Source organism: Heterocephalus glaber, unplaced genomic scaffold (assembly GCF_053883595.1).
Source record: "Heterocephalus glaber isolate CG9 unplaced genomic scaffold, H.glaber_assembly_v1.0 deba00001465, whole genome shotgun sequence".
Lineage (NCBI taxonomy): Eukaryota > Metazoa > Chordata > Mammalia > Rodentia > Bathyergidae > Heterocephalus > Heterocephalus glaber.
The window spans coordinates 30,277,158-30,301,759 of NW_028258312.1; the positions used below are offsets into that span (position 1 = coordinate 30,277,158).

The window sequence follows — 24,602 nt, forward strand, 5'->3', positions numbered from 1 at the left end:
GGGTCCTGGGCGATGAGCTTTGTGCAGGTGCAACCCTGGAAGAGGGCAGGAGGCAGCCCTGAGGAGCATTTCTGGCAGGTAAGCCTCGCGACAGGAAGGAGCTGTGCTGGGCCTGGAGCACAGAGCATCACTGGAGGCTCCAACTCCAAGTAGTAGGCCAGAGTTGCAGGGCCCAGTACTGAGGGGCAGGCAGAGCACGAGGCCTTTGGGTCTGGACAAAGCCCTTGGCAGAGTTCAGAGAGAGTGACTGATAGAGAGTGAAGGAGGAGCTCGGTTCCATCACACTGCAGGGCACTGAAGGCCCACACCTGTAACTCACGGTTACTTACACTGTTAAACTTCCGGGAAGATCTAAGACTTAGGAAAACAAGTCACACATGGGAGCATGGTAATACAATACTAGACTCTTTTCTAGGTATAGCTCCAACTCGAACAAGTCAGTGATAGATTTCCCTCGCCTTAAAAAGGCCACTACACATAATGGCTGTCTTCTCCTTCCCATCATGCCCTTCTTCCTGCCAAAGCCCAGTTCCAAGATGGCTCTCTTCTCATCCAAATTGCCCTTCTTCTTCCCATGATGCAGTATTTCCCCGCCTAAACCTCGCCCCAAAATGGCTTCTCCCGCCAAAAGAAAGCCTTCTTCTTCCCTGCATGCCCCTCTTCCCACCAAAAGATACTTGCTCCCTTCCTGGCAACCAGTGATATCACAGGCTCCTCCAATCCCTTGGTGATGCACCTCACAAACCCTCCAATCCCTCACTGTCACATCTCCCAATCCCCACCCAGACCCTATAATGGTGCTCCAGTCCCTGCCACACTGCTGACCTCCTTTGTTCAGAGGCAGCCTGGCAGATTGTCCCTCCAATAAAAGCTTGTTGTGATACTGGTCTGGCCTTGGTTTTCGGCTCTTTTACTTGACAGTCAGTTGTTATCTTGGTAATAAGTTTATCCATTTACTTAAGTTATCTTTAGGCAAAATGAAAACAAGCCTGCCCTATATACTTATTTTAGAAATATTTAGAAAAAGACTGTTATAAAACAAGATTAAGTGGAATTGCTGCTACCATACACAGTCTGTCTGGAAGCTATAAACTAATACAATCGGACCAAAATGAAGCAACAAATATTGGAAAAGAAGCCATGTTTTCAACGTCAGATAACATGGAAGGCACCAAAGAATTATTTTTAAAACTACCAAAACTGGTAAGAAAGTTCAGTAAAATGACCAGTTGCAAAATATACCAAGCAAAATCACTATCTTCATATCAGTAGTAACCCATTAGAACCTAAAATGGGGGAAAAACCTAGTTTCTAAATAACGATAGCGCTATAGCTATCTTACTCCACTCTGGAACAATCTAAAGAAATTAATAAAGCCAATATAAAGAAAACTTCAAACTTCACTAAAGACTTTAAAAAGTACATATCACGTTCCTAAAAGGGAGTGCTATGCTGTAGATGTTCAATTTCACTCTAAATTTGTAAATTTAACAGGACAACCATTCAATACCAAGTGGGAAGCTGACATTGTGGTGCCTGCCTGTGCTCGGGAGGCTGAGCCAGGACGATGGAGAATCTCAGGCCAGCCTTGGATACATAGCAAAACCTTGTCTCAAAATACAGGAATGGAAGAGAGGAAGGGAGAGAGGGGAAGAGAGGAAGGGAGAGAGAAGGAAAGAGAGAAACAACTGGGAAATATATCAACACCTGTTTAATTAAGAGTACAGGTATTTAAAATTGAAAGCCTACATGTATGGAAATGAACCAAAATAACCACAATCGTGTGAGGGTGGTGGGATAATTAGTGATTTCCCCCTCTATTTTTACAAACATTGTAAAAACTGATCACAGTGTAGTTTGTACTTGGAAGCATTCTCTAAGACCTTAAAATAAGGATATAAAAAAGCATTTTCTAAGTCCAGGCATGAAATTAACTCAATATAGATCAGATAGGAAAATTACCTTTAAGAGAAAAAATGACTCCCTAGCCTGCAACATGTAACTGAAACTCAATGGCAATCAGAAGAAGGACTGATCGATTATTAATACTTTTAAAGATAATAGGAAAGAAACAGAGAGATCTTTTGCAAAAGGAGAAGAAATCAAGAGGTGGCGGGAAGGAGAGAGAGGGGAGGGAAAGGGGGTGAAAACAGAGTGAGGATGCGTTCTGTCACACCGACTCCCCCACGAGGAGTGTGTACTGCCAACACGGACTAACAAAAATAAAAACTCATTAAAAAATTTACAAACACTCTGATCAATGAACCAAACATTAGCAGTATCCACAGTACTGTTCAAAACATCTTAACCCTAACCACTTTAAACACCTTGTCTTCAGTGTTGGTACTAGAGGTGCGATGCTGCTCTCAGTTTAGGCCATTAAGTAGTTCATTTCTGCAACCACGTGTGAGAATTTGCACTCCCTCGTAGTCACACGATTGTAATTTGGTGACCTACAAATCAAAATGGGGCATCATGCTGAGGGGAGCAGTGCAATTCATGTGACATATGAGTACATTAGGTAAGGGTTATGTGTGTCATACGCACGGCTCACATATATCCTTAACACAAGTCCCTCCATAGGAGTCAGCTCCCTTCTCTGTGAGCCTGAGCCCAGGCCCTCGCTGCTTTGCTTACTAACCTCCTGGCGCACAGAGGACAATCCCACAGAGCTCCAGGGCGAAGCCACCCCAAGAGCCACTGCCTCACCGTGACCACGCCTGCGCGCTCAGGTGTCAAATCTGCACAGCTGCCAGCACTACTTTGACTTTAATTTATACATTTTCGAAGTACCATAGCTTTCCTTTTCACAGACTCCCGATAGTCTTTAAAAATGAACGGCCAAAAGTATTTAATTCACAAGTGATACAACCTGTTCTTCTTGAAATGATTGCTTAAGATTTACATATGCTTAAGAGACAAATCGTATCATAACACTCAATAAATTATGAATGAAAAAATCTAGTGCAAATGACTAGGATTCAGTGTTTATTACAAAAGCACAGCACAGGGATTCGACTGCATTTTTCTCCTAATCTCCTAAAATAAACTAAAAAAAAAAATCCACTTCAGTCTCATCAAGAGATGAGATGAGTGCAACATATTTAATCTTTATCTACTGACATTTGGAGCCAGAATGATATTTTATTAACTCACAGTAGAGGACTTAAACAAATACAGCCTTATGCACTATCAGTAATGTGCTGCACCCCCCTCCCCCAGGAAGAATCACTGATAAGAGGATATGTAAAAATATGCAAAGGACACTGGGAGAAACGTGAAATTGAAGCAAAACTTAAGTGATGCAAACCAACACTGCTGTGTGTGAACCCTGAGCCCAGAGACCTTGTTCTAAGCTACAACCCCTGTCCTTTTTCAGTTTTTATTTCTGGGGCAGGGTCTCAGTAAGTCACTAAGTTGCTGAGGCTGAGCTAAAATTGGGATTCTCCTGCCTCAGCTTCTCAGACTGCTGGGATTCCAGGCATGAGCCACAAAGCCTGGCTTACTTTTTACTCACATAAAGTAACATTGTTCCTAAGAAACCCGTGGGTATGTCTATTTCCTTCAGTGAACCTTACAACTGCCACTAAATTTCAGGAATCTAAGCTTATTGTATATATGGAGATTGAAATTATAAGTGGAGATACTTAACATTTTACCTTAAAATAAAAAATAATCACTTCTAGCAGTTTAATGTGTAATAACAACACATAAAGAACACAAATATGAATGGGATGCCTGGGACAGGCACCGGCTGTCAGTTGTAGATACTCAGGAGGCTGAGGCAGGAGGATCATTTAAGCCCAGCAGTTAAGAGATGCGCCTGGACAACAAAGCAAAACTGTCTCAAAAAAAAAAAAAAATAGCTCGATAAGCAAAGTAAAGTAACTGCATGAGCTCCACTGTTTACTCTGTGATTTGGTTATATTCCTGATAGAAACACCCAGCTGGATTTCTACCCAGCTGGATTATAAGCAAGTGTGAGACTTGTCAGATAAATATGGAAAACACTTTTATTTACTTTAATAATGCACTTCAGAAATAAAGGAAATATAATCTCATAAAAGAACAAAGTTATGTAACTTAGGATACCACCACCTGTCAGAAATTCACTCTACCCAGGTGATGGCCCAGGGCTGGAATCCCAGCTCTCCAGGAGACTGAGGCAGGAGGCGTTCCTGGACTACAAAGCAAGACTTCGGTCTTAACAAAAAAGAAGTTGGGTGTGGTGGCTCATGCCTATGATCCCAGCACACAGGAGGCTAAGGCAGGAAGATAACTGCCAATTTGAGGCCAGCCTGAACTACATAGTGAGATCCCTGTCTCAAAAAAAAAAAGAAAGAAAGAAAGAAAAAAGAAGAAAAGAAATTCATTCTCAATTCTCTCTTGTCTACTCCATAGAATCCCAAATCCAGCTTCTGAGGGCTGATGAAGCCCAGCCAGGTGAAGCTGGAGGGACCCATCCTGTGGAGCTGAGATGCTGACCTGAATTCTGAGGGGATCTTGGGCAGAGGGCAGCTCAGAGGCTGTGGCCTGGAAATCAGACGCCAGGGACGCCCTCTCCCCCTGCCTGCCCAAAGGCCCAGCTTCATAGCCGCCTCCTCAGGGTCCCGCACTTCCAGAGGAGCCCAGGTGAGGTTCAGTGTCATGTGATTAATTACAAAATGAGAAGAGTAAAATAAAACCCAAAATCAAAATTTGTAGAAATAATGGATTACCTTGGAGACAGGAAATGAAAGAAGCCAGTCATTAAAAGACAAATACTGTCTGATTCTACTGTGTTCTAAGAGATACCAGAGTACTCAAGGCCATAGACAGAAAGGAGAAGGATGGCTACTTTTGCTTCGTTTTGTTTTTCTTCTTTTTTTTAAAATTAGACTTTATTTTAATTTGCATCTGTACCTGGTACATTCCGCCCCTTTCCCCATTCCCCTCCTCCCCGCAGGCCCCTCCCTATGTATAAAAGCTTTATTTTCCTTTTTCCTTCTATTTTCACTTTTTTCTTGTCCCTTCCTTCTTTTCTCTCTCCTCCCTCCCTTGTTCTCCTCCCCATTTGAACATTTTCTTCCCGTTTCCCAATATCTAGTATACATTTCAGTCCTTATTCCCACTTTTCGTTTCTCACACCAGAGAAACAATGCAGTATTCACACGTGTGTCCGATTTATTTCACTTAAGAACATGTTCTCCAGGTGAATCCAATTAGCTATAAATGTCTGAAGCTCACCCTTCTGTATGGCAGAGTAGTACTTCATTATATAAAAAAAACACATTTTCTTTATCCAGTCTCCAGTGGATGGCCACTCGGGCTGTTGGGAGATTTAGCTATTACAAACTGTGCCGCTATAAACATAGGTGCGCATATATTGCTGTGGTATGATGCTTTCAATTCTTTGGGGAAGAGTCCCAGCAGAGGAACAGCTGGGTCAAATGGGACTTCCAGTCCTAGTTCTTTGAAGTATCTCCATACTGATTTCCACAGTGGTTGCATCAGTCTGCACTCCCACCAGCAGTGGAGCAGGGTTTTTTTTTCTCCACAGCCCCTCCAGCATTTGCTATTTTTTGATAGCAGCCATTCTTTCTAGAGTGAGACGGAATCTCAGTATTGTTTTAATTTGCATTTCACAAATGGCCAGTGATGCTGAGCGTTTTTTCATATATTTATTTGCCATTTCTACTTCTTAATCTGAGAAGTGCCTATTCATTTCAGATGCCCATTTTTGGATTGGGTATTTAAATTTACGGGCTCTGACTTTTTTTTTTAGTTCTTTATATATCCTAGATAATTCTCCTTTGTCTGGGCTGGGGATTTAGCTCAGCAGTTCTGCTGCATGCCTTGCAAATGCAAGGACCTGAGTTCGATATCCAGTACCAAAAAAAAAAAAAAAAATCTCCTTTGTCTGATGAATAGCTGGTGAAAATAATTTTCTCACACTGTGGGTTGTCTCTTCATTCTGTTGGGTGATTTCTCTTGCTGTGCAAAAGCTTTTTGATGAGATGGGATCTCAGATGTTGATTCTTTGTAGTATTTCCTGTAGAGTCTGGGTTTTGTTCATAAAGTCTTTGCCTACTCCTATGCCCTCAAGCTTTTTACCTGTTTTCTTTTCCAGAAGATTTAGTGTTTCAATTTTAATATTTTTATCTTTGATCCATTTAGATTTTAGGTTAGTGCATGGTGAAAGATATGGATCTAGTTCAATCTTTGCCATGTGGAAGGCCAGTTTTTCAGCATCATTTATTAAAGAGGCTATCTTTCTTCCAGTGAAGGTGTTTGGCTCCTTTGTAAAAGATTAGGTGGCTGAGTGTGTCTAGAGTTGTTTCTGCGTCTTCTAGTCTGTTTCATTGATCCTCAAGTCTGTTCTTTTGTCAGTATCATGCTGTTTTCATCATAGTAGCTTTGTAGTATAATTTCAAGTCAGGGATTGTGATACCCCCTGCCTTGTCTTTGTTGCCCAGAATTCCCTTGCTATTCTAGGTCTCTTCTGGTTCCAAATGAATTTTAGGGGATGGAAATTTAGCTCAGTGGCACCTCGCCTGCCTGGCAAATGTAAGGTCCTGAGTTCGATTCCCAGTACTGGGGGCAGAGGGACACTAACCAAATGAATTTTAGGATTGGTTTTTCTAATTCTGTGAGATATGCTGTTGGAATTTCAATTGGGATTGCATTAAATCTGTATAACTATTTTGGAAGTATGGCCATTTTCACTATATTGGTTCTTCCTAACCAAGAACAAGGGATATCTTTCCATTTTCTGATATCCTATTAGATCTCCTTTTTCAAAGTGTTGTAGTTTTCAATGTAGAGGTCTTTTACTTCCTTCATTAGATTGATTCCTAGGTATTTCATTTTTGTGGATGCTATTGTGAAAGGGATTTTTTTCTCTTAATTTCTCTCTCTGTGAGTTTGTTATTCGTGTACCAGGTGGCTATTGATTTTTGAGTGTTGACTTTGTATCCAGCTATGCCCATGTATTTGGTTATCAAATCTAGAAGTCTTTCGGTGGAGGGGTTTTTTTCTTCTTTATTTGTTTTTAATTTTTAAAATTTTTTTTTAGAAGGATGGTGATTACCGAGAGCCACAAGAGTTCTGGAGTTGGTTACACAACACTGTGAATGTACTTAACACTGCAGAACTGTACACATAAAATGGCTAAGACAGCAAACATGATGCTATATGCACTTTATCACAATTTTAAAAATAAATAAAAATTTACAGAAATAATAGTTCTTGCCCCTAGGGGCTTTTCTTGAGTATGTTCATTTATTTTAATATAGGATGATTAATAAATTTGCAGTTCACTTGAAGAACCCATAATTATAAGACATAGGGGTAAGAAAAAGAAGGCCAGGGTAATGAAGTCCAGATATCTTAGTCCCTTCTTGTGAGCCGCAGATGCTGTCAGACACCAGACTTCTGTCCATGAGCTGAGATCATGGAGCTAGGTGATGGGCCATGGGAACTCATGATGCTAATCTCTTTCCTTCTGTATGCTTGAAATTTTTCATAATAAACATTAAAAATAAAGATAACAGGTAGGAAATTCATCAGGGCAGCAGGAATGATGGGAAGGGCCACGGTGGGTGTTCTACTGAAACAGCACTGAAAGACAGAGTCAAACATGGAGATAATGTAGGATTTTTTTTTTTTTTTTTGATACCGGGGATGGAACTCAGGACCTTGTGGTTACAAGGCAGGCGGCAGAACCGCTGAGCTAAATCCCCGGCCCATGGAGAATCTATTTTAAAAATATGAACTTGATGTACTTAGCATAATGCTGAAAGACTTTAAAAAAACTATGTGAATTATCCAGAAAGGCTCTTAGAAAAAAGGAATCATAAAACCAGTATAAATTTATACATAATAAAATGACATTTTAAACTTTATATAAGTTAGGAAAGAAGTCATTTTCATATCCATTTTATAAGTGACAATGAAAGTAATCAAAATATTTCTGATGTGTTGCTATATATTTCAATATATATTCAAGTAAGTTTAACTAAAGAGGCAAGGAATTAATAGAGCGGGGAGGCTCTTTCAGTCTTCTTTAAGAATAAGTTGCAAAAAACAATAACATTCTAAATGATCTAGTATTGTTTAAAATCAAATCTCAAGAAAGTAGGATATTTTGCTTTTAGTATCTTGAATGTTTTCTCCATTTCTTCTAAAGGGAAGTGAAAGGAAGAGCTTGAAAACATATTATAAGATATTTTATCAATAATCTATGAGAGGCATTAACATAGAACTGAGAGCCTGAACTGAAAAACAAAAACAAAACAAAAGGAACATTCTAGATGGTAAGTGGATCTGAAGCACTGACGTTTGGTGTGGGGTTGGGTGATGTGGTGTAGCATGGTGTGGCATGGTGCGGTCTGGTGCGGTGTTGTGTTGCATGGTATGGCGTGGCGTGGTGTGGTTTTGTGGCACCAGGGATCGAGCCCAGGGCCCTGTGCATGGTGGACAGGCCGTCCACCCAGCTGCATGCCCAGCCTGCACCATACTTCACTTTCAGATGGTTGTGCAATAAGTAGAACTTTCTCAGTTCACAGCACATTTGTCCAGAACATTTTTCTAAGCAATGTATAAAGTAACAGAATTATCACAAAGAGGCCAATAACAACTACAAAAACTCTTCACCTACAAATGACCTCACTCCACTTGAAAACTGAAATGACTAAGAAACTCTGAAAGCTAGAAGGAAAATTCAGTATGGTGATTGAATGTTTATAAAATTAAGGCACAAAAATTAACAGCTCCTTTGTATATTATCCATAACCATAGAGGAAAAAGGATGAATTGAAATTTAAAGACGATGGTAAGCAAAATTATAAAATACCCAGGAATGAAATTAAGAAAAGTGCCAACAAGGTCACATGGCCCGGGACGAGACATGCCCCAGAGAGCATCCAGTGTCCAGTCACTGCTCAAGGGAGGAGCTGCCCCTTCCCCGAGAGAGGGCCCTGCACCTCTCAGCTGTCCCCAGCCACACTGTCCAAGGTCCCCGTACAGGGCTGGGCTTACGACAAACTGACAAACCGGCTTCTCCCAGGTGATGCACCAACCCTATCAAGACCTGCACTTCCCTGGCTCACTTCTGAACCCTGGGAATCGGCTCCAAACTCTTTGAGTTTCTTCAAGTGCCTACAGGACACAGGCTCACACCACAGAAAATCAGGATTCCTTGCTTTTCAAGAATCCGACAGACTGTCAAGTGAGAAAATTTGGTCTTTAAGGAAGAGATTTCAAATCTTTTAGCAGAGAATTTGACTAACTGTATAAATCCAAATGAAAGAATGTAGAGGCCTTTTACATTATTTCTGCATGCAATCAGAAGGAAAATGTTTTGGAATGTATGGGAATTTTTATCGAGAAATCTCTGATTACTGAAGTTCTTAATATTTCAGAATCTGTGACTTTGACTATGGTTTTGTTTCAGTATTCTTTTACTTTCTGAACAAAAAGTAGTTTCTTAAGAAAATCTATCACATAAACAAATGGTTGAAAGCACCAGAGAAGTGTCTGTTTATACTCAAATAACTGATATGCTGAGCATTCTTATCTATTAAATTAAAGCAGCTCACCTAAGGACTTTTCCAGATAATACTTCATTAGCCTAATAATAATGAGTTACATAGCTGAAATCATAAAACGGACATCTGTTTTAAAGCATCCTTCAATTTAGGCCTTTTATTAAATCAACCTAGCCTTTATACCTTAGTTTCAATTACTGGCATTTTATATGGCAAAAATAAATAACTCTCCACTGAAAAAGAAAATAAAAAATTTTTTTTTACCTTTGATGTTTTCCATTCCCAACCATCGCCTATCTGTTGTGAATGTTTAATGAATTCTGCACAATAATGCTGGAATGTTTTTTCTTCCAAGAACTCATCTTCTTCCATGTTGAACGGTAACTGCAATATAAAAACTGAGTGTTAACACCAGCTTTAGAACAAATATTGAAAGCAATTCTGCTAATTGGCTTACTTCTTTAAACAAATCGAAGTTTGGGTTGTAAAATGGGAAATAACCTCAGGGCCATTCCAAACTATGTTCTGCTTCCGTGTTTCAAACCTACCCCTTATTTTTTTTTTTTTTATCAGTCAACATGAAAGCCCAAAACCCAGATCTTTAAGAAATACTCATCTGTGAGTGTTTTTGTTTTGGTTTTGATGCTAGTGATCAAACCCAAGGCCTCATTTCAAATATGCACTCTGCCACTGGGCTACACCCTAGCCCCAGTCTATGCCTGTAATGGTAAGGGTGATGCTGAAAATGGTTAAATCCTTACAGCTGTATTTTAGTAGGACCTATATTTAGTAAGATGTTTAGTTTGCCCATATCTTGTTTGAAGAGTTTAACTTTTATACCACTTCTACGATAATCCTTCCAAACAGCCTCCTTAGAACTTCCTTCTCCCCCTCCTGGCTCAGCTCCTATATTGACAGTGTATCAGGGACTCCTGGAGGTGAGGTGTTCTTCACGCCTAGTAGGTTCGGCTCAGTAACAAATGATGTTCTGAAGCTTGAAATTGTTTTTCAAGGTGTAAAATTATGATCACCTAATTTTCTTCGTCAAATCTCCAAATGTAACCTATCAAGATATACCACATATTTGTCATATGAAACCTTTCAAGCTGGGTATGGGGGCACACACCTGTAATCCCAGCACTGGTGGAAGCTGAGGCAGGTGGACTGCAAGTTAGATCCCAGCATGGGCAACTTGGTGAGACTCTGTCTCAAACTTAAAAATAAAAATGGACCAGGGATGCAGCTTAGTGCAAAGGCCTTAGGTTCAATCCCCAGTATCAATCAATCAATCCATCCATCCAAAATGTGAAACACTGTTTAGAAAAAGAGAATTTTACAGCATGAGGAAACACACAGACTGTATAGTTCAGAGCTCCCAGGGAGAGAGGCCAGGCACAGTGAATTCTCCTGTCTTCATGGGTCACCAGCATTGCCATAACTGTGGCTTATTATGTCAAATATTATGTTGCAGATTTCATGTTCTCATTATCCTTCCACAACCTGAAGTTTGCTGTTATCCCCATTCCTCAGATGTAAAGGCAGAAGCAAGCCATGATCGGAAACCAGGCAAGTGAAATGAACAGACACTTCTCAGAAGTATAAATGGCCAATAATTACATGACATTTGTTCAACATCACGGGCCATTAGAGAGATGCAAACTAAAACAACACTGAGATTCCAGCTTACCCCAGAAAGAAGGCCATCATCAAGAAATCAAATAACAACAAAAGCTGGCGAGACTGTGGGGGAAAAGGAACACTTCTTCACTGTAGGTGGGAGTGCAAACTATGTACAACCACTGTGGAAATCAGTGAGGAGATATCTCAAGAAACTAAAAATAGAAATTCCACTTGACCTAGCTACTCCCCTTCTAGGTATCATCTTCCCAAAAGAGTTAAAGACATCATATTACAGTGATCCATGCACACCCATGTTTATAGCAGCACAACTAATTATAGCTAAATCTTGGAAGCAGCCTATATGTCCATCAACAGATGAATGGATAAAGAAAATGTGGTATTTACACACAATGCAGCACTACTCTGCCATTAACGAAGGATAAACTTGAGTCATCTGTACGAAAACGGATGCACTTTGAGACCACAATATTAAGGGAAATAAATCAGACATGCAAGCTTAGATACCATGTGGTTCCTTTTATATGAGAAACCCAAAATATAAATAAAAAGATAAATAAAAAACAGATAATAGGAAGTAGGGAGATCTTCAAATGGGAAGGTGAACAAGAGTTGGTGGGAGGGGAGTGAAAGGGGATAGAAAAAAAGAGTTGAAAAAACAACAACATGGAAATAGAGGCTTAGCAAGTAGGAAGGGGACCAGAGCTAGAGGGAGCAGGGCGGGAGGGGATGAAGAGAGTAAAGAATGAAGGGGTGTTATGCACATGTACCCCCCCCACTCCGTGGTGGATGTAGTCATATGTACTGCAAACATGGACTAATAAAAAATAAATAAATGAAAAAAATACAAACGAAGGGATTGGAGGTGTGGCTCAGTGGCACAGTGCTTGTCTAACAGGCGAGAAGCCCTGGGTTCAATCCCCAACACTGCAAATAAGTAAATAATTCAAATGAGAATGGATCCCAACCCTTGCTTGGCTCCAGGGCCAGTGATTTGCCTATAGGAGCTTCCTCCCTAACCAGGGATGTTCTGATTATGCAAATTTAGCATGACCTACATAAGAACACATTCACTCATCCACCACACACACCAAATATGGTTAAATAGCAGGCACTGTGCAGAGGTGAAGGACAGACATAGGAAAATAAAAAGCGTGTGTAGTCTTTGCCTTGTAAGAGTTCATGTTCTGACACAGGAGGTAAGCAGCAAAAATGATGCCAGCAGGCACGCACCTGTGCAGCCTACGCTCACCAGCATGCCAGTCACCTGGGGTCACCTGGCCCTTGTGCAGCCACACAGCAGGGATTCCCCAGCTCCCAGGCTGCGTGTGCCCACAGACCATCTCCTACACCTCAGACGACTACTTCACTTAAACAGCAGACAGAGCAAACAGGAAAGTAGCACTTAAAAAGACAGTGGTTATGTCTATGCTTGGCTTGGGATGACTGGCTAGAGATGAGCATCTAAGAGAAACACAGAGAAACACAGTTAAGGATGGAGCTGGGCATGGATGATGCAACTGGAAAGACGGGTAAGGGGGTTCACCACATCAGATTCCACTCTCAGACTGTGGGCGAGGGGCAATTGGGTTCTTTCACTGAAACCACAACTGGGGCTCTGGGTGGTGCATTCTGGGATCCGTTAACCAAGAATGAACGGTGAATTTTCATCAAGCACTGATATGAAAAGAAAATGCCTGAGTCACACATTTGAATCTTGGCAAAGGTGTGTGTATTTTAAGAAGAATTAAAACCCTTCCAGTATGGACGAAATCATTACTGCGAGATTTAATCAGCCCTTTCAATCAACTGCTCAGCTCTCAAGTTTGAGGCGCTGGCCTTGGACACAGGGCTGCGAGACCATACAAGAGGTGGGGTAGGGAGTTCTTCAGGGGTTTTGTTTGTTTCATTTTTTGTGTGTTTTGATGGTACTAGGGATTGAACCCCGGGGTTCACACAAAGCACTACCATTAAGCTTCCTCCCTCAGTTTTTCTATTTTATTTTGAGACAAGTCTCTCTAAATCACCCAGCCTGGCCTCCAACTTGCAATCCTCCTGCCACAGCCTCCTGAGTAGCTGGGATGATAGGTGTGTGCCACCACGCCTGGCTGAGTGTTTGGTTTCACATGACAGACTGTCAGGAGATACAGCACAGGGGCTGCAGTGGAGTCCAAGTGGGAGGACAGCATGAATAAAGGGCATCAAGGGACAAAGGAGGTGGAGTTTGGTGCCACTGAAACAAGATGTGCAGAAGGCAGGGAGAGAGGGAGAGGCAGTCAAACCGCACTCAGTTACACCTGTCCACCCTCACCAGGGAAGCAGAAACAGATGGGCGTTGAAGCTTAGAGCTGAGGTAGGTCAGAATGCATCATGGGGCTGTAGGAAGATGGATGGAAGGGACACAAGCCCGACAGCACACAGAAGAGGAGGACGCTATGAGGGGTCTGGTGAGTGGACCTGAGGGTGTGATGCCACGCAGTGAGAGGGAGAAGACCACACACCAAAAGCTATGGGGAGGAGGCAGATCAGCTTGGGCCTTTGGAAGTCATCTGCGTAAGAAAGACAACTGAAACCACGAAAGCAAAGACCATCCAGCAAGGGCTCCTATACAAAAGATCCTTACTATGGCTTCCTGCGGCTCATGGAACTACTCAGAATTTTGTGCGCATATGCGATCTACATTCACAATTCTCACCAGCTGTTGAGGGGATCTTATCCCAAAGCTTGCGCTCCTTTGCGGGCCAAGAAGAGCAGTAGGCCGGGGGACCCTGCAGAACTCCAGCATCTAAGGAGCCTGCGGAGGAAGAGGAACCAACCGAAGAACGGAACAAAGAAACTAGCAACGGGGTGCAATGGGGGGCGCCCACGGTGTCCAGGGACCGGTGACGCGGGTTTCGGGGCGCAGAGCACGGCCACAGACCCCAACGCACGTCAGCACAGAAGAGCGGCTCGGAAGGATGGAAAACGCCCGGCACCTGAGGACACAGGGTCAGTGCGAGGGGCTTGTGAAGGCAGCACTAAGCACAGGAAGAGGACGTCACCGGACATCTTCCCGCAGGGCCAGGCAAGGCGCGGGGCAGAGGCGGCGGGCGGTGGCGGTGGTGGGGACAGCGTCTGAGGAACAGAAAGGGAGGGGTGGGCTGAAGTGAGGCCCGGAGCACAGGGAGTGGCTGGGATGTCTTCAGAGGTTGCTTCCCATGCAGAGGTGGAAGAGGAAGAAGAAACGCTGGTGGGACAGCTCAGGGGCCCTGCTGACGTGGCAGAGGAAGAGACCAGGTAGACGGTTGAAAGGGTTGGGAAAATATAGCAGCTCGGAGGGATGAAGACATACACGATCTTCAGCGACAGGAAGGACGTGGAAAGATATGTATGAGTATGGAATGGGGGTCTCAGCCGTGGCCACGGGAGAGAGTATACGTACAGTGTAGCTTGAGGAGAGGAGAGCTGGAGCTCGGAGTTTAGCAGCTGCGTGGCTTGGATTCCCCGTCCGGATAGCACTAGGGCTGGAGATTTCGCTCAGTGGTCGAGGTCTGCCCAGCATTCACAAGCCCCTGGGTCAGTCCCGGAGGGAGGACGGAAGGAGCAGAGGAACCCAGCAGCCTCCACCGCTGGACAGAAACAGTAGGTATGAAACCTGCACTGTCACATTACAGGGCCCTCGGAAGAGCGGGATCTTCACAGGCTCAAGAAGCACGATGAAAGCCGGTGGCAGGGCACCCATGGAGGATGATCAAGCCTCCGGGGGCGGGAGGGGATCCGCTCACACACAGGTTTGAAAGGCGCTGAAGAGGGAGAGAGAAAGTGACCCGACGTCCGCTGACAGGAAGAACAGGTGCAAACTGAGCAGCCGGAGGGAGCGAAGGAAGGTACGGGGTGTGCAGACGTGGCAGGAAAGAGGAGCCCTGGCCATTGAAGCCCAGAGGCAGGACGAACCGCACTAGGAGAACCAGCACCGGGACACGGGCCTCCAGCCCGAGCTTCCGGTGGAGCCTGAGGTCCTGCCTGGCTGGATGCGATCAGGTAAAGGCTCGAACAGTGACCGCAAGAGACACCGTGGTGCAAAACCAGCCAAAGCCTGGCAGGGGAGACAGAAAGGGCAAGACAGAGACAGGCCTTGGTATGTGAAGGTGAGGGGAGAATAGCTTCCAGACCATTGAGGTGGTGGGTATGGGGACTGCGACCCAGGCCCTGCGGGACAGCAAGCAGAGGGCCAAGCAAGGGGAAATCTGGCCCACACCCGGTCCGGTCCGGTCCGGTCCATGGGAGCGCGCAGGCCAGCGAGCGCTCCTTCCCTCCCCTGAGAGGGAGGCTGCACCGAGCCTCGGGAGAGTGCTCTCCACGTGTCCAGCTGGGACGTCCTCCGAACATGCACTAACCAGGAAAAGGAAAACTAGTGTTTCCAACGGCGCGATGATCATGACATACATTCCAGATACTAAATCAAAGAAAATGTGACTTCGACTCTGGAAGAATTTATATTCATGACTTTTAAAATTCTAAGTAAACTCTTACTAACAAAACAGAACAAGTAGAAACACGCCATTCCCCAAGCTCTCCAGTTACTTGAGATTTACTTAACTATTGAAAAATGTTAGTTGAAACATGAAGTTTTACTTGATAGCCATAGTTTGTGTAATTGACAGCACTGAGCTACTAGCAAGACAACTGAACATCACAACACTGGTGAACAGGTGGTTGAAAACTTTTTAAATCATCTAAGGGCCGGATTATAACTTTCAAACCACACAAAAACACTCCCCAAGCTGCAGGTACAAGACAAAGTTTAAGCAGTTCTCTCCTGAGGGCCAGGACCCAGCTCAGGCCCAGGTGTGGTGCAGTATCCACCTGCCAGCCCCACACAAGTCCCCAGGTCCAGGGCGGTGACCCCAAAATGCCAGTCACAGACAGGACCCCTGGGAAGCTGCGGGGTAAGAGCAAGTGGACCCATATAGCTGAACCTGGAAGCTGCCTCTGCGATGAGCTGAGAGGGGCCCAGGGAGGAACTGCAGGATGCTGCCTTCCCAGTTCCAAGGAGAAAACAAGACCTCGGAAGCAGTAGGTGAGCAGGAAACAGGTCTTCGGCTGGAGAGGACACGGGAAACAGCAGAACTGGAAGGAAATGGAACGCCAAGCAGGAGGGGCTTTCAGTGCTACAGCACAGGCAGCAGACAGGAGGGAAGCTGGGGAGAGTCACAACACTCACGAGATGCTTTCCAAACACACAGGAGACGGAGGGTCACCATGGACACAGTGCTGGTGGTGGACAGCAAGGACAGAACCCGGACCCCACCCCCGGGAACGACGCTTCTGAACTGAAATCAGAAGCAGTGCAACAGAGAAAACCGCTCCAGAGCTTGGAAAGATTTACATGTAAATCGAAAGGATTCATTATGGTTTTGGGAAAACTGCTGGAAAGAATCCTATAGCTTAGTGGAATACATTAATTCAAAGGATAAAAAAAAATCTAAAGACCTAAGTAGAAAAACCTATTTGCATACAAAAGGAAGAACTGGAGTAGCGTGAGCCACACACATCCCCTACACACACCAGAGGCCAAGGACGCAGGAGGGTCCCCACGTCAGACAGGCTGTGTCAGCACCATCGGGGCAGGCCAGGACACTAAATAAAAATGGAAGCTCATGTATACTATGCGTCTCTGCCTCTTTACCGTACCCATTATAATTTAATCCCAGCTACTCAGGAGGGTGAGGCAGGAGGATCACAAGTTCAAGGCCACACTACGAAATTTAGTGTGATCCTGTAGAGCAGCCAGTGGGAAGTCCCTGTGAGAGTGAGCGAGGCTGAGTTTAGGTTTGCCTTCTGTGCTGAGTGTGCTGGTTTGTTTACATGGGGTGCTAGGGCCTGCAGGCAATGGATTCCTCATCCCTTTAACACAGGAAGCTGGGTTTTGTTTCCTTTGCAGAGCAAGTGGTATGTTTTCTTCAAACCACCCTGAAACTCAGTTTAGTCTGTGGCCTAACTTTTGGGGATTTTTGTTTGTTTGGTTGGTTTTGGTTTTTTGAGACAGGGCGTTGCAATAAAGCTCAGGCTGATCTTGACTTCACTATGTAGCCCAGGCTGGCCTCAAACTTTCAGTGATCCTCCTGCTTCAGCCTCCAAGTGCTGGGATCACAGGCACATCCCAACACACCCAGCTTGTGACCTACTTTTAACAATTGTATAAAAAAGAAATTGTACAACTTGCACAGAACACACTTCAGTTTAACTCATCCTAACCTCATATTTCTAGTCAAGCGTCATTTAAAAAAATTTTTACTATACACATTTGCAATATATGATGATTACATTCATCATGGGAAAGCATATTTTCATGACCCTGCTTTACCTTTATTTTGTATGTTATTAGTTTATAAGCTACCTGAAATACTTTTGAAACAAAACCAGGTATAAATGTAAAATTATAAACAACAGAGATAAAATGGGTAATAGAAAACTAGATAGTAAGATGGGGGGTGAAATATATATATATATATATATATATATATATATAGCCTCCATATTATCCTGGGCGAGTTTTAAGTGGTATCTCATATAGATATAGATATATCATGGTCTTCACCTCCAACAGTTTTTAATCAAATGTATAAAATTTCAAAATGAAGATTAGAAACTAGAAGACAGTAAAAATCAGTGATAAACGGAACAAGTGCTGTCTGAAGAACTGGTATGGACTGAAACAGAATGGAAACAGCAGAGTAAGGCTCACTGGGTGCCAACAAAGGGGCGACTCAGCCCCCTGGGGACCCTGGATGGCCCTCGACTTTCTCTACTCCACGGACCACGCCCCCGAAGTAGAGGCTAAGGAACAGAATGTGCCCAGGCCTTGGGCACCTGAGACCAGAGCCCGTACCCACAGGGCTGACCTCAGCTAATGCCTGATTGTAAGAGGAAGTCGAAAGGAAGGGCTGGGACAGAAGGGGTGCTGGGCAGCAGCGAAGCGACCCTAGGTTGGAACACACAGAGTAGGCGGGAAAGACTGAGGGTTACAAGAAAATCTGTAGAGCAAGGAGCAAGCAGTTTACAAATATTCTTAAAAGTTGAAGAGTCCATTAAGAACAGTGGGCAAGGATGCCAGGTTGCTGATGGGGGCCTGTAACCCCAGAACTCTGGGAGGCTGAGGCAGGAGGATCCAAATTCAAGCCCAGCCTGGGCAATTTAGTGATTTAGAGAGCCCGTCTCAAAATTTGAAATAAACTGGGTGTGGTGGTATACGCCTATAATCCCAGTACTTAGGAGGCTTAGCCAGAAGGATCACCATGAGTTCAAGGTCAGCCTGGGCTACATAGTGAGACCCTGTCTCACACACACACACACACACACACACACACACACACACACACACACACATTTAGAAACAATGAATGGGCTGGGGGTGCCACTCAACATGAAGGACTTGGGTTCAGTCCTCAGTTCTGTAGTGTAAAACAAAATAAAATGGCTGGGGATGTAGCTCAGTGCCAAGGCCCTGAATCCAATTCCCAGTAACCCCTTTCCCTCAAAATTAACAACTTTTACACTGTACTGTTCAAAACTGATTTCGGTTTCTCAATACTCGAGTTTTATCTTTCAGTTACGGTTTTCATTTTCTAACGTTTCTTTCCCCTTGTGGCTGTGTGGTCCTTCGAAAGCAGCAGGGAGGGATTCTGCTTCAGAGTCAGCAGAGCAGTAAACTGCTGGAATGCACTGGAAGAACTGAGTACAAACAACTGAAGAAAGAATGCTGGCGCCTAGAGTCTATGGTAGCTCAATCCTACAGTCCCAGCCAGCCGCTAGGGAGGCAGAGGCAGGAGGATCCAGGGAGCCCCGAAGCTGGAGGCCAGCCCAAGCAACACACAGAGCCCCAGACTCGGAAGGGGAGAAGAGTGCCGAGATTGAGACGTTTAGGACACAAAACGGTCCTCGAGACCATAAAATGTTAAGTGAAATAAATCAGAGGCGCAAACTTAAACACTGCTTGGCTTCTCTTACGCGAGAAACCCGAAGTATGAAATAAGGGCGAAATAAAAGGTGGCAGCAAACAAGGAGACAGTTGCAAACGGGCAGGGGACCGAGCGATGGAGGGAAGGAGAGGAAGGGCCTGGAAAGAAGGCAGGTGTGTCCCGAACACACACCCCGCCCCTCCAGGAGTGTGGCCAGTGTGTTCTGCAGACGTGGAGTGATACAAACTTTAAAAGCCAAGTGGTGTCTCGTTCACAGCAAAATTAAATCCCCATCGAATGGTCACACACGATCGTTAGGAGTATCTTCCGCTCCGGCAGAAATCTCCCGGCCGGTCCGCACGCAGTGACGCTCCCGGGCCAGCGGCCTGGCGTCCGCCGCCGGGGTCAGCGCGCTCGGGATCGGTGCCTGACGGACGGACGGTCGGACGGTCGGGGCGGGGCGGGACGGACGGACGGGGCGGGACGGACGGGTCAGGACGGGGCGGGGCGGGACTGGACGGGGCCGCGCTCCGCCGAGGAAGGGACCGAGGAGGCGCCGCGACTCGGCCGCAGGCCCGGACCCTCCGCGTGGCTCGGCTGAAGAGTCCCACGGTCCGGGCGCGGACCGGACCGGGCGCCGGGCCGCCGCGGAAGCAGTACTCACCCCCTCCGCACGCCGACCGCCACAGGCCGCGGGGCGGGGCGGGGTGGGGCCGGGCGGGCGGCAGGGCCTGAGGCCCCAGAGCTGAGGGGCGCGGGGACCGCAGGGACGCCTGCCGCCCGCCTGGCGCAGACGGGTGACGTCACGGCCCCGCTGGGCTGGGCTCCGCTCGTGCCCCGCCCCCTGTGCCGCCGGCCACGCCCACGCCGGCACTCACCACTGGTGCTGGCAGCCGCAGTGCCCAGCGAGTTCTTCCCCATCGGAACCTGATTAGAAATTGCAGTTACATGCTGGGCGTGGAGGGCCCGCCTGTGATCCCAGCACTCTGGGAGGCTGAGGCAGAAGGGTTGCAACTTGGAGCCCAGCCTGGGCCACTTGTCAACTTAGCAAGACTTGTCTCAAATTAAAAAATAAAACAGAGTGGTGGGTATGTTGCCCAGTTAGAAGGCCCCGGGTCCAGTGACCAGTACTGCATTATTATAGTAATATAATAATTTGTGAAAGTGCCTAAGAGCGTCACACTTTATTGGGCTGTCCTTCACCTGTTACCGGGTTCATAGAAGACTTAAACTTGTGACCCACGATTGGGACTAAATAATGCAAAAGAGTGCACGACAGTCAACCCACACGTGGGGCTCTGCGTGGTGGGTCGGCAGCTACCAAGAAACTGAGGCGCGCCCCGAGGGTCAAGGACAGGCGTGCCGGACACCCTGCTGCTCCCGCGTCTGGATGGGAAGGGGTGACAAGCCTGAAGCCCCACACACCAGAGTTAAACTGGCTGGGAAAGCCGTCAGATCAGGCCCGGGGGCAAGGACCGCTGGGCTGCACACTTCCCACCCGCTTGCACGCCGTTGTCTGAGATGCCACTGCGGGGGAAACAGGCCAGGGAGCACCCGGACTCTCGGTACTGCTGTGCGATTTCCTGTGAGCCCATAATCGTTGCAAAATTTTTTTAAGTTTGTCAAGAAAAGAACAGAATACTGCACAGTGGTGACCAGGGCTCGGGATTGGGGAAGGACTTGACCAAAAAAAGTGTGGGGGGAATTTAGGGGCCAAAGGAACTAGTCTACATCTTCATGGTTGACTGTATTGATGACTAAGCCCTTGTTTTATTTGTCAAAACTCATAAATTTTGCCAAATCCAAGGTAGATTCAAACTCATTTTTTTCTAAGACAGAGTCTCACTGTGTGGCCCAGGCTGTCTTGAACTCGCTATTCTCAGGGTAGTCTTGAACTCCTGGTGATCCTCCTGCTTCAGCTTCTTGAATGCAGACAGATGCGCACCACCATGCCCAACAGATTAAAACTCATCTTTAGAAAAACTGCTAGTAAATATGAGAAAATGAAAAAAGGAAACAAAGCCTTTGTAAATAGAGAGGGATGGAAGGGTTGAAGGGAGGGCAGGGGAAGGGGGGAAAATAAGAACCAAGAGAGATTATGTGAAGGTGCCAATTTCCAATGATGAATGTCATTATATTGTACACCTAAAATGTACCAATAAAATAAAATTTTAAAGCTAAATAAATAAGTAAATAAAACTGCTAGTAAAAATGAGCTTCACCTAACATTATCGAGCAAGCATGCATTAATTGGTAGCTGCCAATTGAAATGACACATTTGATTTTTTGTAAAGCATTGAGCTTTAGTTATCTTTTTAAAAGTCATTATCTTGAAAATGTAAAGCTTTTGTGTGCAAAAAGAAGAGCATTACTTGACTATCACTTCACTATTGTGGGAATACATTTTTTTTTTGGGTACCGGGGATCGAACTTGGATCCTTGTGCTTTCGAGGCAGGCGGTGGCACCACTGAGCTAAATCTCCGGCCCTGTAGGAATGCATTTTAAGCACCAGCTATACCATGTTAATTTTTAAGAAATACTTGTTTGCAGTAGAGATGTGTTTCATTTCATGGCTCATCCACCAGAAGCAGGCCCTGAACAATCAGGTGACACCCTTGTGCCTCCTCTGGCCCTTCACTCCTCGAAGAGCGCGGCCAGAGGCCCTGGGAAGGACACAGAAGGCTTCTGTGTCCTTAGGGCTCTGGCCTCGCCTCCAAGACCAGGCCCTGAAACAGTGAGTTAACCAGAGGACTCTGAGGGTGGTCCACAACCTTGTGCTCGGCTGATTTCATGAGCTCAAGACTTCGGGGCCTAGGGGCTGGGCCTGCAAGGAGAGGCGGTGAGATTTGGCCTCCTCCCCCCGCCCCCTTCCTCCTCCTCACCTTCTTCTCCTTCGTCTCTTCCTCCTCTTGTTCTCCTCCTCCTCCCTCTTCTCCTCCCCGTCTCCCTTTCTACCTGAGAATAAAAGCTCAGGCCAGATGGCGGCCTTGTTTCTCACTCAGGGTGTCTCTCACACAGGTTTGCCAGCCCTGTGTTCAAGGCCAAGGACCCCGAGACAGTGACCGCGGAGAGCTTCTGGATTTGCAGGGAAAAAGAGTTGCCAGCAAAGCCTAGTAGTCTGAGTCATTCCCTAAACTTGCCTTCAGATGCCACCGAGAGCAGAGCCTGAGGGGCCCCCCTCCTCAAGGGGGAGCCGTGGCCCCTGGTGGGGCTGATGCTGCACCTCGAGCCCACCCCTAGCTGGATGGATGGTCTTGCAGGAATGAAGTGCCGCTGAACTGTAAGGATTCCTCCTGGAGAGACAAAACCCGTACTAAAGCAGGGCGTGGCGGTGGACGCCTGTAATCCCAGCATTGTGCAAGGCTGAGGCAGGAGGATCTCAAATTCCTTCCACAGGCAGTTTAGTGAGACCCTGTTTTGCAATAAAAACTGAAAAGGGCTGGGGGTGTAGCTCAGTGTGAAGGCCCTGGGTTCAATCCCCAGTATGACTACCACCAAAACCAAGCAGGACTGAGATGAAGACTGAGCAGACCCCAGCTTACCACAGCCCCCAGAAAAACGGTCCCGTTCTTTTGTTGAACCGCAGGGCTGATGCTCTTCACTGGGCCTGGGCTTCCCGCATTTCCTTGAGCTGAACTCCTCCCCCAGTTTTCTCTTCCTTTCCTTGGTTAAAACCAGCTGGCGCTTTGTCAGTGCCTCAAGCCAGTCACTCTCCGTGTTCTCCCACTTCAGTTAAAGTTGTTCCCCTGCAAATCTGAGCCTCGGCTGTAACTGCCATTGTCCCTGAAGCAGGACCTGTGCTGGCCAGGGACAGTGAAATACCATTCTACAGACGTGAACGCCAAGACTGCATGCAGGTGACAGTGTCCTATCCGAAACGCCTTCCCGCATTCGACTCGGTTTCGGTTTCCCTGAGCCACGGTCCTCACTGCGGTCGTCCTCCTTCCATCAGCTACCACAGGCCTGCACTCGGTCCTGTCAGCCCCCAGCACTCCTGCCCCTGGGCATCCTCGCAGGCTCCCGCTGGCCTCTTAGTCTCTGGTTCTCCAGGGTCCACTCAGGGCCTCCCAGACACGGAAACTTCTGCTTCTTTGGTTTTGGTTTATTGAGACTCATGAAGAAAGTAGTGTTAGACAAATGATTACATTAGAGATAATTTACCTTTAACCAATGAATACTTTTATTGCCAGAAATCACAATGCATGGTAACTCCACAGAGCCAGGTGCGGTGGTACACACCTATAATCCCAGCACTTGGGAGGCTGAGACAGGAGGATCTCAAGCCAACCTGGAATACATAGCGAAACACCTGCTTAAAAAAAGAGAGAGAGAGAGAAAATAAGAGAAACAATTACAGGATACTTTAAAATATCCTGTGAGTAGTATGGCCCTTTAAAGGAACAGGAGTTTAAAGTCGCAGGGGCAGTTTCTTACTTTTTCACTCTTGTCAGCCCCTGTCACTTACACATGTCCTCTCTGTCCCCGTCTACTGGGCCACACCTCAATACAAGAAAGACAGGAAGTGCAGCCAAGCAAACCTGGACAGGGTAGGATTGTTGTGCCTTTTTTCTTACGGCTTTTTGAGACAGTCTCACTATGCAGCCCAGGCTGGCCTCAAACTGGAGATGGAAGTCCAGGTCTCTCCACTGAGTTACATCCCCAGCCTTTTTATTTCTTTATCTTGACTTTTGAGACAAAGTCTCACTAAACTATGAAATGGCACAGACGGACTTGAACTTGCAGTCTCAGGGCTGTGCTGCCCCGGCATCGCTGGCATGCACTGCTCCGCCAGCTTGGCCCAGTGCATTTCATGAAAGTCTGCACCCAGGTGCTGTGTTCTGAACATTCCCATCTCCTCAAACGCATACGTTAACCCCTTAAGTCCCAAGGGCACAGCGATGGAGGGGGGTTCCGGGGCCCAGACCCGGGCCCTTGCTACACTGAGTCAGCTGGTGGCTTTATCTTGGGCGTTACCACCCTGCAGATGTGTTACCTAAGCAATTTAGTGAGATTCTACCTCAAAATAAAAAATAAAAAGGGCTCAGTGGTGGAGCACCCCTAGGTTCAATTCCCAATACCACAGGGCAGTGACAGGCTCACTTCCTGTCACTTCTTTGGCATGTACATTTGGGCAGCCATTTACCTTCTCTTAACCTGTGGGTCTACATTGCTATAAAAGTGACTTAGTAATAACCCTAGCAGTGCAGGGTGTGGAGACAAAAATATTCATTTTAAAATTTATGGAATTGATACATTAGGCAGTGGAGTGATACATTCACTAATACAATGATCACGTTTTTGAATACAAAAAGATGACCAGATACAAAACCTAGGGTCAGCGAATGTCCTCATTTACTGCCCCACAGAAAACCGGTAGGAGGGTAAAACCTCAGTCACAATGGCTGCCTCCAGGGCCTTCTTCATACTCTTGTGGTATTTTTGTTAAGAAAAAATAATGTATTATCATCAATCTGTCGCTTTTTATAATACAATAAA

General features: G+C 45.8%; 1 protein-coding gene across 8 annotated transcripts in view; it reads right to left on the bottom strand.

Annotated features, from left to right (window-relative positions):
* Atg10 (autophagy related 10) overlaps positions 1 to 19,907 on the bottom strand; it is a 268,942-nt gene extending 249,035 nt beyond the window's left edge. Inside the window, exons 1-2 of one of the 8 annotated variants that reach the window (XR_015439007.1) lie at positions 14,587 to 17,617; positions 9,792 to 9,911 (exon numbers count right to left, since the gene is read on the bottom strand). Coding sequence is in view for 7 of the 8 variants with exons in the window: in XM_087181007.1 (XP_087037133.1) it covers positions 9,792 to 9,911; positions 14,587 to 14,706 (240 nt within the window). In the remaining variant the exon portion in view is untranslated. Of the gene's footprint in view, positions 1 to 9,791; positions 9,912 to 14,586; positions 17,618 to 19,352 lie in introns of those variants that run through there. The other 7 variants (XM_021255724.2, XM_021255723.2, XM_087181007.1 and 4 more) reach the window with 7 other exon arrangements.
* Between the last annotated feature and the right edge of the window lie 4,695 nt (positions 19,908 to 24,602).